Source organism: Monodon monoceros, unplaced genomic scaffold (assembly GCF_005190385.1).
Source record: "Monodon monoceros isolate NGI ecotype Baffin Bay Population unplaced genomic scaffold, NGI_Narwhal_1 Super_Scaffold_13, whole genome shotgun sequence".
In the NCBI taxonomy this organism is placed as follows: Eukaryota; Metazoa; Chordata; class Mammalia; order Artiodactyla; family Monodontidae; genus Monodon; species Monodon monoceros.
The window spans coordinates 81,266,380-81,284,537 of record NW_021703769.1 but is presented as its reverse complement, the minus strand read 5'-3'; the positions used below and the strand labels follow the sequence as shown (position 1 = coordinate 81,284,537).

Genomic DNA, 18,158 nt, shown 5'->3' with positions numbered 1-18,158 from the left:
ATTTCTTGATATAATTCTTGAAATGTTTACATATAACTCCCATCTTAAAATTTCAAAAACAATGAAATAATGAGAACTTCCAAAGTTAATACCAAGCATAAACCACTATCCAAATGATTCAACAGGAAAAAAGTTCAACTAAGACATGAGACTACAATCAGCTTCAGAGAAAATGTAAGAATTTTTAAGCTTGTTAAGTTCAACATACACTTCAATTCTTTATTTTAGGTTTAGCTACAGAAATGTTTCCCCTGGAAATTCTGGCCTCTCTGAACAGTGGAAAATCCATTTCTACACTGGCTGTTGGCCATTAATCTAGTTATTTTAGCTGAAGTACATGTTATTTTTAAACCCAGGAACAAAAAAGCAGTGCGCTGTCATATTCCACAATCCATAAAATTTTTACAGTGGATGTCCTTGTGAATTGGATGGGTCCTACATTTTGGAGGGAGGGCAGCAGCTGGGTCAAAGGTCATGCTGTGTCAAGGCCTGTTAAGACCTGAATTGTTTATAGAGCCTCAAATGTAGAGAGAATCACCAGCAGTAATGAACAAATCCATTTTAAGTTTGGCGCTAGGAATAAAAGGTTTAAGATTCCAAGCACAAAAACAAAATAAAGGGGTGGGATAGGGAGAGTGGGAGGGAGGGAGACGCAAGAGGGAAGACATATGGGAACATATGTATATGTATAACTGATTCACTTTGTTATAAAGCAGAAACTGGCACACCATTGTAAAGCAATTATACCCCAATAAAGATGTTAAAAATAAATAAATAAACATAAAAACAAAACAAAACAAAATAAATTATAAAAGGCATTATCGGGCCAAGAAGCACTATTTTGTTACCATCTATAACAAAAGCTTAGTATGTATCCCAACAGTTACTGCTTGGCAAGGAGGATAATGTGGCAAACCACTTTGAACCAGAATGAGTTTCATCTTCATTCAGGGAAGAATATGGACCATCTAGGCTAAAATAAGATGACTGGCAACATCACTGTTGTACCTGTGCTATGTCTCATAATGAAGAGGGCTGGTCCTATCACAAGAGCTCCGCAGCACTGGAGAATCAGTGCTCAGCTACTTCCAAAACTGCTGAGGAACAGGCCACTCGGACCCTACAGGCACTTTCCACCAGATTTCTAGTTGGTCCATTTATCTCATACATTTCCTCTGCCTCCTGTACCGTTACAGATCATAATTTTAAAACGAATTATACAATCTTACGATGGTTTTTAACTTTCTCACCATTTAGATTTTTCTTTCATTATTGAAAAATTATTACCTTTACCAGTATGAAACTATAGACTATGAAGCATAAATACAATTATGACTAGCTAGCTAGTTAAACTGAGCTGATTTTAAATTCCTAAGAATTAGTTTCTCTTTCCATTTCTTTTTCCAGTTCTCTACAAGACCAAGGACAACTTATTTGATATTTCAGTGCTTAATTTTCTCAGTTGAAAAGTGTGGGTTATATTTACACTGGAATAAACTTTAAAAGTGATTTAAGAATCTCTAATACAGAGTTTTTTTATAACTTGATTCAGGTACTGTATGTCTCTGAAAATTTCGATATTTTATTCCAAATAATCTCATACAAATTAATCTAGCAATGTCACAAATGCTTAAACTAATCAAGGCACATTTTAATTTCAGGTGACAAGAATACCTGTTCATAAGGGCTAACTGAGAATACTTCTAGATAGAAGTCATTTGTAAAAAATCTCACTTCCTCTTGCATGTGTTGTCGGAAGCTGCTGTTCCTAGACTAACATCATCAGTATGTAATTATGTCCCCTGCCTTTAGGGAAAGTACTGACGAGTAAATTTGGCAAAAAGGCAGATGCCTGTGGGCTAACTGATGGTCAGAAGAGCCATGTTTTTCATACCCATCTTGAAAGGGGAGCAGAAGCCAAGTAAAGGAAAGTTAGACAACTAAGATGTTTTTTGTTTGAAATATTGAGCTAGAGCAAAAATACTCATATTCAAAGATATAAATACACAAAAATGCTTCCTGTCAGTCAAATGTGAACAATGTTTTGGCCCTCTAGTCTGTATGATCTATCTAGGCTACCAGCTAGCAACTTGTATTACGTATCAATTTGTATCATTTATAATTTGTAACATGCCACCCTAGTAGCAATGAACCTGAGGGGTGGGGGAATATTGCATAAAAAATACTTTGGCCTTGAGTCCTCAGGCAAATCGCATCCCTCCGTGCTGAGCCTCAGTCTCCTCCTCTATATGGGAAAACCTCTAATTTCCACCTCATGAGGGGTACGAGAATTCACTGAAATAGTAACTAATATTTATGGAGCACCTACTGTGTGTTCTTCAAGGCACCTGACAGTGCACTGAATCAACTGTAGTAATTAACGTTGCAAGACAGAAGACAGAAAATATTAGTCAGCTCTTCAGATGGATGAGCATTCCTATTTACACAGAAGTCTCCAGGCACTACCGCTTCCTTTCTGTAACATGAAAACAAACGATCCGGGCTCTCCTGCCTCAAAGCGTCACGTCAGGATGAGAGAGACCGTGAACGCAAAAACTTCCAGAAGTCTGCAGTACAAAGGAAACTGGAGGTGTAATTATTATCTGCTTTATTCAGTTCAAAACTCTTTATTCTTTTTTTCCTTTTGAGATACATTTTGACACTCTGCAGCCTACATTTCAGGCTCTGTGCCTAGCACTTCACACGGGTTTGCTCATTAGATCCTAACAAGGCGATGGTTATCCTCCCCATTTTACAGATGAGATGTGAAGCTCTGAGATGTTAAATGTAAAAACCTCGCCGAAGGGCTTCCCTGGTGGCGCAGTGGTTGGGAGTCCGCCTGCCGAGGCAGGGGACACGGGTTTGTGCCCCGGTCCGGGAGGATCCCACATGCCACGGAGTGGCTGGGCCCGTGAGCCATGGCCGCTGAGCCTGCGCGTCCGGAGCCTGTGCTCCGCAACGGGAGAGGCCACAACAGTGAGAGGCCCGCGAACCGCAAAAAAAAAAAAACAAAACAAAAACCTCGCCGAAGATCCCACAGGCAGTGAGACGCAGAGTCAGGCCTGGGCACTGACTTTGCGCGCACCACTCAGGCCTCCAGACAAGTTCCTTGAGAATTGTGCAATAAAGTGGGATGAAAACGCTTTTATGACAGAGAGCACTATTTTAGGGTGAGAAATTATGGGAGTCTCTACAGTATTTTTTCTTTTTGGATGCCTTCTTGTAATCTTACTCCTGATTTTAGATGAATATAATTAATCTTCCAATAGCATCACAATATGGACCAATTCTACATGGGCAAGTATTTCCGATCTTCTTTTCTTTCCCTTAAAAAAAGGAGGGAGTGGGGGAGAAAAAGAAGATTCTCCAACTACCTGCAGTCCTCCCAAGAATTCATAATGGTTAACACTGTCATATTAATTTCCTTTGCTGAAAAGAAATCAAAACGTTACAGAACGACACTGCAAAACCACAAGGTGTTTCAGCCACCCTATCCAAGTCTCATATCCCTTTTTCTTCTCCCCAGAGAACCACTAGTTAAGACTGTAAACTTTCTAACTCATATTTATACACACATATAGTCAGGATTGATAATTTTGCTTTGTACATTTAATAAAATAAACAGTATCATGTAATACATTTTACATCCTTTTTTAAATTCAGTGTTATGCTTCTGAGACCTGTCTACCTTGATATGTATTAACTGGGTTTATTCCGATTTAACTTCTGTATGGTATCCCTTTGTGATGGCTAATTTTATGTGTCTGCTACAGTACCTAGTCAATTGAATACTAATTTCGGTGCGGCCGGGTAAGAATTGTCGATGTGGCTAACTACCAGTAGACTTTAAGAGATTACCCTCAGAAATCTGAGTGGGCTTCCTTTAGTCGGCTGAAAGGCTCTAAGAATGAAACTGGGGTTCCCTGAGGAAAAAGACCTTCCGCTCGTAGACTCCAGGCTGCCGGGCTGCCCCACAATTTCACACCTTCCAGGCCGCACAGCAGCATGAGCTGGTTTCTGGACTTCCTCTACCGAGAGACATTTAGGCGGCTTCCAGGTTTTTGCTAACACCAACTGTGTGGCAAGAAGCTCTCGATGTCTCCTTGTGCACATCGGTGAGAATTCTCCTAGAAACACAACTGCTGGGGCATGGGGTACGTGAAGATTTTTCGGGTTTGTTAGCTACTGCCGGATACTTTCTCCGAAGTGGCTGCGGCAATCTGTGCTCCTACAACCGCTGTGCTATTTTACCACAATCACCAACACTTGGTGTTATACTTTTTTTGCCCAATGGATGAAAAACAGTACTTTTTTTTTTTTTTTTTAAGTACAGTAAACCGTTTCCCTTGTCAGCATTAAAAAAGGGACACAGGACTGAACTATCTAAGCAGGGGAAGAGAAACAATGAAAGGTGGTTTTTATCCTCAGCTCTCAAGTCTATCATTGAATAAAGTCATTAGTGACTTTTGTCCTTTTCACCACAGGGTAAGAAGAGGCACCAAAAGCATGGATCATGCCTGCAATCAAGCCAGTCTGGGCTGTGGCCTCCCCTCCCTACCCCCATCTCTGTGCTCCAGGACAATGGCCTACTGGGCTGTGCTCGGAACAGGCCAAACCAATTCCACCGCAGGGATCCTGCACCTGCTCTCCTTCTGCCTGGAGGCCCTTCTCCTGGATACCCGCCCACCTGGGTCTCAGAGACAGCTTCCTCCACCCTCCTCCTCCCGCCCTCTCTCCAGCTGTTTCTTGCTTCTCTTTCATCAAAAGGTTTGTCACTACCTGACAGGATATTACCTGTTTACTCTGTCTCCTTAGTAGAAACTAAGGAAATTAAGTAAATTAAGGCCAAGGACCATTGCACCTCCAGCACCAAGAACAGTAGTACCTGGACTATCTAACGCCCAAGGTATACTCGCAGCAGCAGTTTTTGAATTCTTTTAAAATTACATGAGATGTATGTGCTCGTGGACAAATCAGCTGCATCATGTGCCTTCAGCTCATCTGAACACAGACACAGTAACCCGGTGGGCTCATTAGCCACAGCACGGATTGGTGGAGTGAGGTAATGCACTGCTCGTAGATTCATTAGCTCAACGTAACAGCTCCAACAGAGGCTCATAGAAGCTGCAAGATTCTGCCCTCTACCTACTAAGTCGTAACAGGCTTACAAAATCTCCAAGTGCCACATCCTTCCTTGTGAACTTTGCTTCCCAACCCTATGTTTTTCCAAGTTGACATTTAAATTACTTTTTAAGTATTAGGCGATAACACAGTCCTTAAAAAAATACGTTGCTGGAAACAACCCAAATGCCCATTAACTGGTGAATAGATGAAAAAACTATAATTTTATAGTTTATAAGTTACACCTCAATAAAGCTATTAAAAAAAAAACAGCAACAACAACAATCCAGCAACAACAAAAACCCTGCTCTTCTCGACATCCCAGGCTGCTAAGGGTTCAGGCTCTAAATCCTCAATGCTGAGAAATGCCACAAAGCTGTGGTTTCTAACTAGCCTGCCCACAGAAGACCCAGATGTGCTGAGATGCAGGCCATCCACTGTCCTCTGTGAACACTGGTCCAGGACCAGAGAGAACAATGCTCCTGGTCTGCAGAGCATGTATGCCCATGTAGCTGTTAGCAGCAACTGCCGCTGCTCAATCAGTTAGATCCATTAGTAGAAAAAGATAACCCAGCTATTTTGAGACCAATCTCCTGCTTGGCAGTTATCTTTCCAGCTATGACTGGGGAAGGAGTTTGGCAAAAATGTTTCTCCATTTTCTTTTTCTCTGGCAAAAAATCATTACCGTGTCCCTCTAGAAGGACAGTTTCATAGGAAATCTTCAGCCCACAGAGGGAACCCCACTCCATGAAACTTTCACTATGACTTAAACACTGTTTTGCCTTCCTTCTTCCTTTCCTTTCTTTATTCATAACCAGGCTTTGGTTTGTAGATAATTATTTCTGCAAAAGTGGTCCTTCATTCAGAGGGCAAAGGGCATGCCAGAAATGAAGCCACGAGGTGCCAAGGGTTCCATGGCTCCCCCCACCCAGCAACATGACCTCTGCACCAGAAGCCACTGGGCTAGTGGTCAGTAAAGAACAGGGCCACCTCTTTGGGCTTTGCCTCTCCTAGAACATTCTGAGAGAGTTCTGAGAGCATCTGGTAGATCCCAAGCTCCTTTAAGAACCAACCAAGTGATGAGAACCAGTGTGATCAGAACCAGAAAGGTACGTCTTGCTGCTTCTTAAGATCCGTTACTAGAAGCAATTACATCTCCGGGACCTTTTATTTCATTGGTTAAAGAAACAGATTTCTGTGACAAAACTCCACCTTCCCAACTCATTTAGGCAGCAAGAACTGCTCTGAAGCCAAAGCACAATTAAGCAAAACAAAAAGGTCCCAATATACTGGTGTGAGAAAGAAGTGTGTTCTATAACTGTTCAAACGTTTTGGAAGAAATTATCAAACATGTCAAGAAAATGAGGTCCCAGAGCTATCCCACCCAGTAAACTAGTGTACTAGTTTTCAATTGTTATTTTTAAAGAAAATTGTGGAGGGAGAACCATGTTATAGGTAATCAGTGTTCATGACCATCTGATAACATAACTTGGGGAAAAAAAATGGCCTGAACCCTATTCAACACTTTCAGTGAAAGAAAGTTTCATTTTACTTTAAACACTAGACAAAAGTTTCACATGTGTCTATGAGGGGAATCATTTGAAACCACGTTTCCTTGTAGTTTTTTTTTTTTTAATTTATTTTTGGCTGCATTAGGTCTTCGTTGCTGCGCGCGGGCTTTCTCTAGTTGTGGCGAGTGGGGGTTACTCTTCGCTGTGGTGCGCGGGCTTCTCATTGCGGTGGCTTCTCTTGTTGAAGAGCATGAGCTCTAGGCGCATGGGCTTCAGTTGTTGTGGCACACGGGCTCAGCAGTTGTGGCATGAGGGCTCTAGAGTGCAGGCTCAGTAGTTGTGGCACACAGGCTTAGCTGCTCTGCAGCATGTGGGATCTTCCCAGACCGGGGCTCGAACCCGTGTCCCCTGCATTGGCTGGTGGATTCTTAACCACTGCGCCAGCAGGGAAGCCCTTCCTTGTAATTTTAAGTATAGATGATTACACTGGGTCCAAGGTCCAGCAGGTGCTATAACTCCATAGAGCTGCATGTATTTCCTGGCAGCACTAAAAACCCTTTCCAGGCTGAGAGTAGGCAATCCTAGCTTACTAACTGCCAATGCTATCAGACATGGTAGCAATGTCTGGCCCACGCTGGCCTCTATCAGCAAGAGGATTTGGGGACCCTACTGCAGATTTCAAGCAACTTTTGGACCTTGAACTTCAGAGGAAGTAGTACCTGTGAGACTAAAGTAAAAAATCACTTCTGGGGCTTCCCTGGTGGCGCAGTGGTTGAGAGTCCGCCTGCCGATGCAGGGGACACGGGTTCGTGCCCCGGTCCGGGAAGATCCCACATGCCGCGGAGTGGCTGGGCCCATGAGCCATGGCCGCTGAGCCTGCGCGTCCGGAGCCTGTGCTCCGCAACAAGAGAGGACACAACAGTGAGAGGCCCACGTACGGTTAAAAAAAAAAAAAAAAAAAAAAAAAAAATCACTTCTTGAAACTCCAGCTATGATAATATTAGCATTCATTTTTGCTTGGTTCCTACAGGTCCATGTTCTTATTTGAAAGAATGGAAATAATCCTTCCTATAAGCCACAGTGCTAGGACAACTCTTACATAACTTTCGATCAGAATCTGGAAATTTGCTTCTTTCCTGGTATTTTTGCGTGTGTGTGTGTGTGTGTGTGTGTGTGCGAGAGAGAGACAGAGACAGAGAGAGAGAGAGAGAGAGAGAGAGAGAGAGAGAGAGAGAGAGGGAGGGAGGGAGAGGTCATGGCAAGTATTAGAGAACACGTACTTATATATCACTCCACTAACTTGTAAAGTCCTCACGTTTGGGCCTTTGAAACAACTACACATTTGTTCACTCTTTATTACACACATACAGTGAGCCTAACCTTATGTTGGATGTACAGAACCCAAAGATGAATGAGGTAAGAGTTCCAGCCCTTGAAAATGCATGGTCGGGACTTCCCTGGCAGTCCAGTGGTTAAGACTTCGCCTTCCAGTGCAGGGGATGCAGGTTTGATCCCTGGTCGGGGAACTAAGATCACACATGTCTCACAGCCAAAAAGCCAAAACATAAAACAGAAGCAATATTGTAACAAATTCAATAAAGACTTTAAAAATGGTACACATAAAAAAAAAAAACTTTAAAAAAAAAAAAAGAAAAGAAAATGCATGGTCTAAGGGAGACAGGTATGATAAAATACCCAGGCAATCTAGATTGACATGGTGAAAATAAGAAATGCAAAACACCTTTAATATAACTTGAAAATCGTTTAGAAATATATAACTTTACCACAGATAGATGGCATGTATTAAGGAAACAGTAACTGATTAGTTACTGGGTTTAAAATAGCTGTTGACAGACATACACTTTGAAGGCTACAGGGCGCACTAGACCATTTGGTTAAGTGTTCTTGCCTGCCTGGTTATTATTAATTTTAAAAGGTGTGTCATGGAATAAAAAGCAAGCAATGAATTTATAGGGAAGAATGTCTCATGTGCTCAGTTGCATTTGTTTAGAAAGTCCCCAAGTACTTAACGAGCAACAGGAACTCTACCAGATCAAAGTATAGTTGACTCTTGAACAATATGAGGCGCAGGGGTGCCCACGCTCCCCACAGTTGAACATCTGAGTATAGATGGCCCTCCATATCCACAGATTCAATCAATGCGATGGTGCAATACTGTAGTATTTACTATTGAGAAAAATCCAAGTATAAGCAAACCTGTACAAATTCAAACCCGTGTTGTTCAAGCGTCAGCGGTAAATTGCTGATTTCCTATCGCAAGCGACATTCCTTTTTTTAGTTCACTAGTTCTTTCCAAACACCACTCTTACATAATATCTGGAATAATTCTAATGAACTGCCCTCAATAAGATCCTGTGAGACAGGTCGTTCTGCTTTGCATTAAAATCCCAGCCCTTGGGACTTCCCTGGTGGTGCAGCGGACAAGACTCCATGCTCCCAACGCAGGGGGCCCAGGTTTGATCCCTGGTCAGGGAACCAGATCCCACATGCATGCTGCAACTAAGAGTTAGCATGCTGCAACTAAGAGTTAGCATGCCACAACTAAGGAGCTGACAAGCCTCAACTAAGGAGCCCGCCTACCGCAGCTAAGACCCGGCGCAACCAAATAAATTAAAAAAAAAAAAAATCCCAGCCCTTGCAATCTGAGAAATATTGTTCAAAAACCCAAAATAATGTAAAAATAGTTCAAGTTTGTTAAATACAGTTCTGATACCAGTAAGGGGAATCAAAACTTCTAAAACTTTTGTTTTGTTTTCATCTACTTCTCTCATATAGCCAACTTTCCAAAGACTTCTTACAAACTGCCTAAGAAACTCTTCTTGACCTTAACCTGTTCATACATCACTCTTTTCCTCCTTTCTTCCAATACTGGGACAAAGCAAACAAAGTCTGAAGAACGGAACTGGTAAAGGCAAGACGCCTCTGGTACTGCTGGAGGTGGGGGGAAGGAGCAAGGACGCAGAATTGATGATCTGGGGCAGGCCAAGGCGGAGGGGAAAGGCTGGCATTGTTGTCCTGTCATAAACTAAACTTTAGAAGAGCACAGGCTGTTTCTTCTCTAGGGTGGTTTCCAGTGGTGACCACAGTGCTTGGTACAGCCTGGGGCACAAGAAGAGAGCTGCAGAAGGAATAAATGTAGGTGGGAAGCTTAGTTAGTGCATCCCTAACAGATGCTCAGAACACGGTAGCTGTGATTGTTAGTGCCATCTCAGTTTCACTGGCCATGGAGCAGGTGAGGATTTAGTTACAACTGTGAGAGAAGCATACATCCGTACTTATTCAACAAATATTTCTGAGTTCTTACTGTGCCATCAGCACAATGAGAGATTTCAAAAAATCCTCAAGGAGTGTACAGCTCGTCGATTGAGAGACAAATTTGTGCCAATAATATTAATACTATTCTTTTACCTGCCTATGTGTCAGTCACTCTACTAGACGCTGAGGATAAGCAGTAAACAAAACACATGAAAATCAATGCACGTAGGGTGGTATGGTCCAGCAAACACAAGCTACTACTGCTCACAGCCAACACACTGTTCTAAGAGCTTTCGTTCATTATTATGTTTAATCTTCACAACAACCATATGAGGTGGGTACTATCCTCACCCTTGTTCACAGATGTGAAAATTGAAGGCAAGGTCAAATGGAGGAATATGGCATTATCAAGTACATACCAGAATCTGGGGTAACACAAAGGATGGACTGGTTTGCTGAAGAAGTCATCTGTCTCAGGGGCACAACAGTTGGACTGTCATGTAAGAACAGCGTTTTGCATGTTTAAAGTGTTTACACGCTTAGAAATATATTGTACCATCAGACATAGTTACGGCCGGCACCTCAAGCTGCTCCAAGTGTAAGATGAAGCCCGTAAAAAATACACCATTTGGTCAATTGAAACCATTAAAAAAGTTTTTTTTTAATTGCAGCACTTAAATATAAGGAATTATCATTGCGATTTTCCTGATTCTCTTCTGTCATGTGAGTTTTTGCATCCAGAAATGGATTGGTCTGTTAGCTTAGGTCTCAGGCATCCGAATCCGAGAGGTGACCAGGGTTGTCTCTGGTCCTCCTCTCCCCTCCCTTCCCCCAGCCCCCCCCGGACTGGAGCTTCTCTTCTCCTAACTCAGGAGGGGGCTGCTCCATCCGGAAGGTCAAAGGGAAGCACTTAGGGTGGCTAGTAGCTGGACTTGTCATCTGAGATCTGTCCTGACCCACACCCAGGTCTTTTTCATGTTTATTATAGGCAATATGTTCTTATCATCTGAACTTTTATCCCTTCTTACTTTGGCAGGTTGTTAATACCAATTTTGTACCTTTTCTGGTCCGTCTTACTGCTTTCGTACAGTTCAAGGATACAGCTGCACCTCGAAGTGGATCAGCTGCTTGCAACATCAGGAGTAAGACTTTGAAAAGATAGTTGTAAGAACTAGAATTTGGTTCTCAGTTTTGTTGAATTTTTCTTCTGTTGCACTCATAGTCTCAGGTTAGTAAAAGTTAAAAATGTACCCGCATAAGTAAAAATTAAGAGAAAATGGTAAGATTTTAAATTAGGTTTACCCTCAGAAGGTTAATTTGCGAAACAGAGGTAGAAAGTGGCACATTTTACCTTAGTTTTTAAGACTTTTTATCCATTAAAATGGAATAGATTTATCAATTTCTAGGGTTTTTTTTTTAGCTTAAGTATTATAAAAGTAACCCGCTCACATAAAATGTAAACACCCCAGAAGGTAGACTGTAAGTAAGAAGTAAAAGCCCCCTGCCCTCGAGCTAACTACAGCTAGCCGTTAATATTTTTATTGGAGGAATTGCTACTGTTTAGGGACTTTTAACCCCCAAATTACCATATAAATAAACCAGTTTAAGCAACAAACCCAGAAGTATCTTCACCCACTGGCTGTTCTCTCTCAGAACACAGCTCTAGAAGGCCCTGAGCAATCCCTTACATCTCCGAGGGGTGCTTATTTATTTTGCTTCCTAGATTGGGAACGCATTCTGGTAATATTTTTCATTTATTTTGGAACGAGAGAGAAACCAGTAACATTTCATCTCATTTCCACAACTCTTACCTTTAACCATAAAGATCTGAGTTACAACCAGAACACAGTCCTTAAAATAATGATAAACCAGAAAGACCGACTCAAGGTCTGGAAAACATAAAGAGAAGTATAAAATCAAGGCTGAGGAAAGTGAGAACAGAAACATACAGGCCTCAGGGGCCACAGAGCTGTAATTACTCTGGACACATCTACAAGTACAAAGTTTATAAGGGAAATTATACCCGGTAGTGCTAGACATGAAATCTAGGGTGTTCTCCCAGCCAATGTCCACAAGCTACTCTATGTTATAGGTATACATGTTCTACTACTTTTTTTTTAAACCCTCTAAAGGTTATTAAAAAAAAAAAAGAAAAAAAGGAAGCAGTTTTAAAAGACCTACTTAATTGGTTGAGGTTCAGGAAAGGTACATTCTCACAGGATCAGATTACAGCATAAATTGGGGCAAGTTTTCTGGAGGGCATTTTGCGATGTATCACAAATATGCTCTACAATGTTTACTACCCTTTGACCCACAACTCCTGCTGGGGATTTAGCTTAAGGAAAAGATCCCAGATTTGTGCAAAACTTTACCTGCAATGATGTTCAGTGCAGTACTTTAATAGCAAAGTATTGGCAACCATCCTACATCCAAGAAAAGGGGAGTGGATCAATAAATTCTGATGAAGAATGGAGAGTCATCAAAGTGATGAAGCACACAATACTGACTGACATGGAAAGATGTACTGAAAGATACTGCAAAGAGTGACAGTAAGAGTTAACAGTGTGGGATTCTAGGTGACTTTTACTTTTGGTGTAAATATTCATAGAAATTTTGGAAATTCTCTGGTATCAGAGAAAAATATAGTTTTAAACAGCCTCTGAGGTTAAAACCAACACACACATGTAAATTAATAAAACATGAATGACTGTGGGAAATGCTGAGAAGTATAATCTGGGGGACTTGTTCACAAACATGTACAATCTAAGTGGGGAGAAGACCCAAATTAAAAATAACAGGGACTTCCCTGGTGGTCCAGTGGCTGGGACTCTGCGCTCCCAGTGCAGGGGGTCCAGGTTCGATCCCTGGTCGGGCAACTAGATCCCGCATGCATGGGGGATCTACTAACTACAGTGGAGTTAGATCTACTAACTACAACTACTACAGTGATATGGATGAATCCAACAGACACATTGGGCGAAAGAAGGCAGACAAAATAAGCCAAACTAATTAGCGCTGCTAGAAGTCAGGAGAGCAGTTATCTTGGAGGGGACACAGTGAGTGGCAGGGGCCATGAGAGGGACTCTGGGGGCTGGTCGTGGTCTACTTCTTGATCTGGGTGCTGGTTACACATGTGGGTTCAGTTTGTGACAATTTAGTGAGCTCTATACACCTAAGCAAACCTTTCAGTGGGCATATTAAAGTTCAATAAAAAGTTTTAGAAATAAGAATGGATAAACAACAAGGTCCTGCTGTATAGCACAGGGAACTATTAAACCAGAATGGAAAAGGATTTTTAAAAGAATGTACATATATGTATAACTGAATCACTGTGCTGCTGTACAGCAGAAATTAACACAGCATTGTAAATCAACTATACTTCAATAAAAATAGAAGTTTTAGAAATAAAAATATATACATTTGCAAATGTTAACAGATAAGTTAAATGAATATTTGTGTTGCTTTTATAATGATTTTTACTTTTGAAGTGCAGAATAAATACCTGTGTGGAATGTTGAGGGGAAAAAAATCCAACTGGTTGCAATTGCACAGACATTAGGTTTCCCCTGCAGGTCTGCCTGCAGCTCATTACGATAAAAGTGCAAGGCAAGAATTAATGCCTAATCCTGGAATAATGTCACAAGTGTAAACTCAAAAGCAACCTGAAACTTGGTGTCACAAGTCCAAGTGGCCCCAGCCTTCATTAAAAAGGACGTTGCTCTGTCTGCTTAGTAATGTTATTGTAGTTCTAAAACCTCTTTCCAATCAAGAAAAATGTTATGACAAGAAAGGACATTCAGTGTTTGGCTTTGTGTTTTCATTTTACCATACAAAAAGCTACAATACTGGGCTGTGCAGTTTAATATTCGATACCTGGCAACGCTTTCTGCCTCTACCTGGCACCTGATTCTTACAATCCCCTTTTTTAGTCATCATGGAGCCAAGAGCAAGTTGTCTGGTCTTCTGCAAGTCCCATTTTACCTTCAGCATACCTGAAGAAAGTAGTGCTATGGCGGGAACACATGAAGATGTCAAGTAGCCTACACAACAACAACAAACAAACAGCAACTGAAAGCTTCAAAAGCTAGACCTATATGCCACAGTCCACACTGGAAGCCAACCAGGCAGGCAGGGACTTTCACTTACATGTCCCCACTTAAACCCAAGTCGAGAAAATAAACCACCCTTACACAAACAAAACCTAGCACATAGGCCTAGACTGCTCGCTTTACCCAGTGAAAGAACAAAAGTACCTCATTTTCTTATTTAAAGAAAGGTTTGTTCAAAACATGTCAATGATGATGAGTTAACGATGACAAACTTCTGCGTGACATCTTAGATGACTGAAGTATGAAAATGTATTTGGTTTGTGCATTTGTTGGCCACTACAAGCTAAATTTCTATACAAAAAAGGAGAGGGATGGAGGCTGGCAGGGGAACTGGCATGTGGGCACTGGTCTCCCACAGACTTTGAGCCTCACTTTCTCAATGGTAAACAAGATCCATGTCCACCTAGACGGCTGATGTACACTTCGAATGAAACAGTGTCAAGGGAGGGAGAGGGGAGACTGGCACAGGACAGGTGCTAACGAAATTAATTAAATGTTCATTTATTCAACAAATATGTACACCTACTAGGTGCCAGGAATTGTTCTAATTGCTCAGAACACAACCAAACAAAGCTTCTTTCCTTTGGGAGCTCACATTCTAGTTGGAGTAGGAATAAACATACATGATAAGTAAATATATATTACATGCTAAGGTCATAAGCACTGTGGGGAGTGGGGGAAGGTAAAGTAGGCTTAGGTGGGACTGGGAGATGGATGGCGTCATCTGGGATTTTAAAGCTGTTTCAGTGGGACTCTGAGAAGGTGGCATTTAAACAAAGACCTCTGTGTCCCCTTCCCCATCACTGCTGCTTCAGCAAGATTAATGTAGGGGTGACATCCCTGGATGACATCACATCCAGCCCTCCTCAACTTCCTAAGACCAAGAGTTCTAACTTCTAGGAAGGTTGTGGTTAGTTTTTTGCGTGTGTGTGGTTACTTATAATTAAGGGTTTTTTTTGAACTTTACTTCTTCCTTGTACCACTAAAGCATGTACTCATTAGAAAACTATGCAAAATCACAAGCAAGCTGCTGTGGGAAAATTATGGGCATAGTATAGGCTGAAGAGTGGGGAGGGAGAGGAATCTTTGGCTTAATTCTAATTAGCAACAGTGACACTACCTGACATTTTGGGACTTACTACCATGCCATTTGTTTGTGACGCCATAAAATACACATCTTCCTGGGATTTAGCATGGCTCTCCAGTAATCATTTGTCTAAGTATACATTTTAGAAAACTCAGCAAATGTTTAAATAAATATTTAAAGGTATTTGATACTGCATACAGAGGATCACACCACTTTATAATTCCTCCTTTTCTCTAAAGAATTTATTCCTTTTTTTCAAAGTTAGAAAAATTTGAGTATTAAAAAAAAATCTAAAACCCATGTAAGTCATAAAATCTCATTTGCAGGTGGCTTTTGTAAACACACCTGGTTAGGTTGTGTTTCTATTAGTAAGACATTCTAGTTTGCCAGGTAACATAAAGGAGATCTCTTTTCTAGGTTCATCAACACTGCAGGGAGATTTTTACCATATTAAACTTAAATTGTTTTCAGCTTTCGTCTTTGTGGGGTGGGGGAGGGGAAGAACCCAAAGAGGAGGTGGTGAAAGGATGGTGGGCTTTCAATCAGACCTGTGAACGTAAAATTTCACTGTGCATTTCCATCATAGTCAAAGCGTGAGCTAGCAGCATCCATTTCATAGATTACATATAAACTTGTTATCTGGAGCTGTAAATTATTATCCCACCATCCCAACCTAAACATGACCCCAAACATTAACTAGGATATGGTGATTAAAGTCAGTCAATAAACATCTGTGAGCTTTTTGTATCTTTTAAGACACCTGGGAGTAGAAAGCAATAAGGTACTGGTCCCTAATCTTCAGTGTATTACAGCCTTTCAAAATATGAAAATGATTTACAATGCTTTATGTCTATAAATACGCATAACCAAAACTATAAAATCCACACTTTTTCCCTCCTGCCTCAGTTCTTTGAGTAATGCGACATTGGCATTTGTGGCACTGTAATTCACTTGAGTACAGTCCCTCCACTGAGTCACCACTAAAAGTGAAACTCAGGAAGAATTGGGAGAAAAAGCAGAGAAGAGTGACTTCAGGATTGCATGCCAGAGTTGGTATCTCAGGTTGGAAAGATATATGTGTCTGTGTTTTGGAGGCAGGAGGAGCACAACTCCACTCAAATTTGCAATGATCTGCATTCCTCACAAAAGTACAGTTTTACCGTCCTTAACTGGACAGTCATCAGAGTAGCCACTACTCCCAAGTCCAAGAGTAAAAATGTTATATTTACACACTTTATCAACATGCCCCACTTCCTACCCCAACATCTTCAGGATCATTTAAATATTAAGCAATCTCAACCCAAAGGTAAAACTTTAACATTCAAATTTCTGGGATTTCTAAAAAACTGCCCTCTATTAAGGAAACATGAACAAGGAACGGATTTTGGTCACATTTACTTACTGAGCCCCAAAATACCATGACAACTGTACCTACTGTATCTACCTATGCAGTATAATCTACATATGACAGTATTTGTGTATCCAGATGAAAGGAACCAATCTTTTAAACTTCGAAGGATTACGAAACTATTTTCATGCTTTTATTCTTAGCCAACAAAAGTCAATAAACTCTGATTTCAGGAATTCACTCAGACCTTGCAAAACTAGAAACTAAATTTTAGCGTTAAAAAAAAACAAAACTATAAAAATGACCCAACTGTGGGTCTTAAAAATGGCTACAAATGAATTTAGAGAACTTGAGTTCCATGAGCCTAAGCCGAATTAAAACAAAAGTTGTTTTGTATTCTATTAATATCAGATGATTAAACACGTATCTTATTTCAACTGGAATTCATTTATAAGTACTTAAACTTACTAAACTGGCCACTAATCCTAAAACTGTTCGTTTCTGGAAACATTCGCTCGTAATAAGTGAAGGTTAAGAGAATGACCATCGACGCATTCCTTGAGGTTAGGTCTATTTTATTCAAACCTCGGGCGTTCTTTGACTCCCATAACCTCACAAAATAATCGACGTCTAAAAAGCCAAGCTGAACTTAAAGCTATGTGAGGCAGGGTCTCAGAGGGAGCGCCCCCCGGGGGCCCCCGCGCCGAGCTCAGCTCACCTGGCGCTTGTTAATTACCTGGGAGTTTCCCCCCTACATTCTCAGAGGAAACTCGAGCTTGGCTCTTTGCTCTCCGAGAGCTTAATCGCCGCAGCCACGCCGGCGCAGTCACCGACCCCAAGGAGAAGCTGGGGAGGAGGACGCGCCCCAGGGGCGACACAAGACGCCCCCGCCCCCAACTCTCCCCACAGACGTTTGCTTGTGAAATGTGTAATCTGTTGGGCGTCTCCAGCGCTGGGAGGGGAGAGGAGGGGGAGGGGAGAAGGGGAGAGGATGGGGGAGGGAAGGACATTCCCGCGTAAAGTCCCCTCCTCACCCCGAAGGTGAAAAATCCCGACCGTCTCCCCCGGCGAGGGCTGCCGGCCGCCGGCGGGGCCTCCCCACTTCCCCGGCCTCGAACCCCCGTGCCTCCACTGTCCCCGGGACTCCCGCCCTCGAACCCCGAACCCCGGCACTCCCAGGGTCCTGGGCCGCCCCGGGCCAGCTTACCCGGTAGGTGCTCTCCGTGAGCCGGTTCACCTCCTCCGGCCCCCGCGACATGGCTGCAGCCGCCGGGCTGGAGAGCGCGGGAGAACGCGGCCGGGCCTCGTGGCCGCCCGACCCTGGGCGGCGGGAGCGCCGGGGCGCGGCTGAGGGGCCCTCGAGGGTCAGCCGCCTCCACAGCCGTCGGCCGGGGAGTGCAGGCGCGCGCCTCGGCGTCCGAAACGTCAAAACTTGCAGCGCTACCACCACTGCCGCAGCCGCCCTGGAGGAGCTGAGGAGAAGCGACCCAACCCTTCTGGAGCGAGCAGGGCTGGCCAAGCGGCCCAACCTGAGGCGGGCGGGGTGGGCGGGGCGGCCGCGAGGCGGGGCGGCCCGAGTGGGCGGGACTACCCCACCTGAGGCGGCAGGGGCAGTGGGAAGGAGGCGGGCCGAGCGGGCGGCCCGTGGTGGGCGGGTCAGTGAGGCCCGTGTGGGCGGGGCAGAGGCGCGCTGAGCCAAGTGAGCC

At 42.8% G+C, this 18,158-nt stretch overlaps 1 protein-coding gene across 2 annotated transcripts in view; it reads right to left on the bottom strand.

Annotated features, from left to right (window-relative positions):
* The window catches only part of BAIAP2L1 (BAI1 associated protein 2 like 1), an 88,309-nt gene extending 70,375 nt beyond the window's left edge, over window positions 1–17,934 (bottom strand). For both annotated transcript variants that reach the window (XM_029219388.1, XM_029219389.1), the window contains exon 1: window positions 17,660–17,934. In XM_029219388.1, coding sequence (XP_029075221.1) covers window positions 17,660–17,710 — 51 coding nt within the window. In that variant the 5' untranslated portion in view covers window positions 17,711–17,934. The remainder of the gene's footprint in view (window positions 1–17,659) is intronic.
* Window positions 17,935–18,158: the final 224 nt, after the last annotated feature.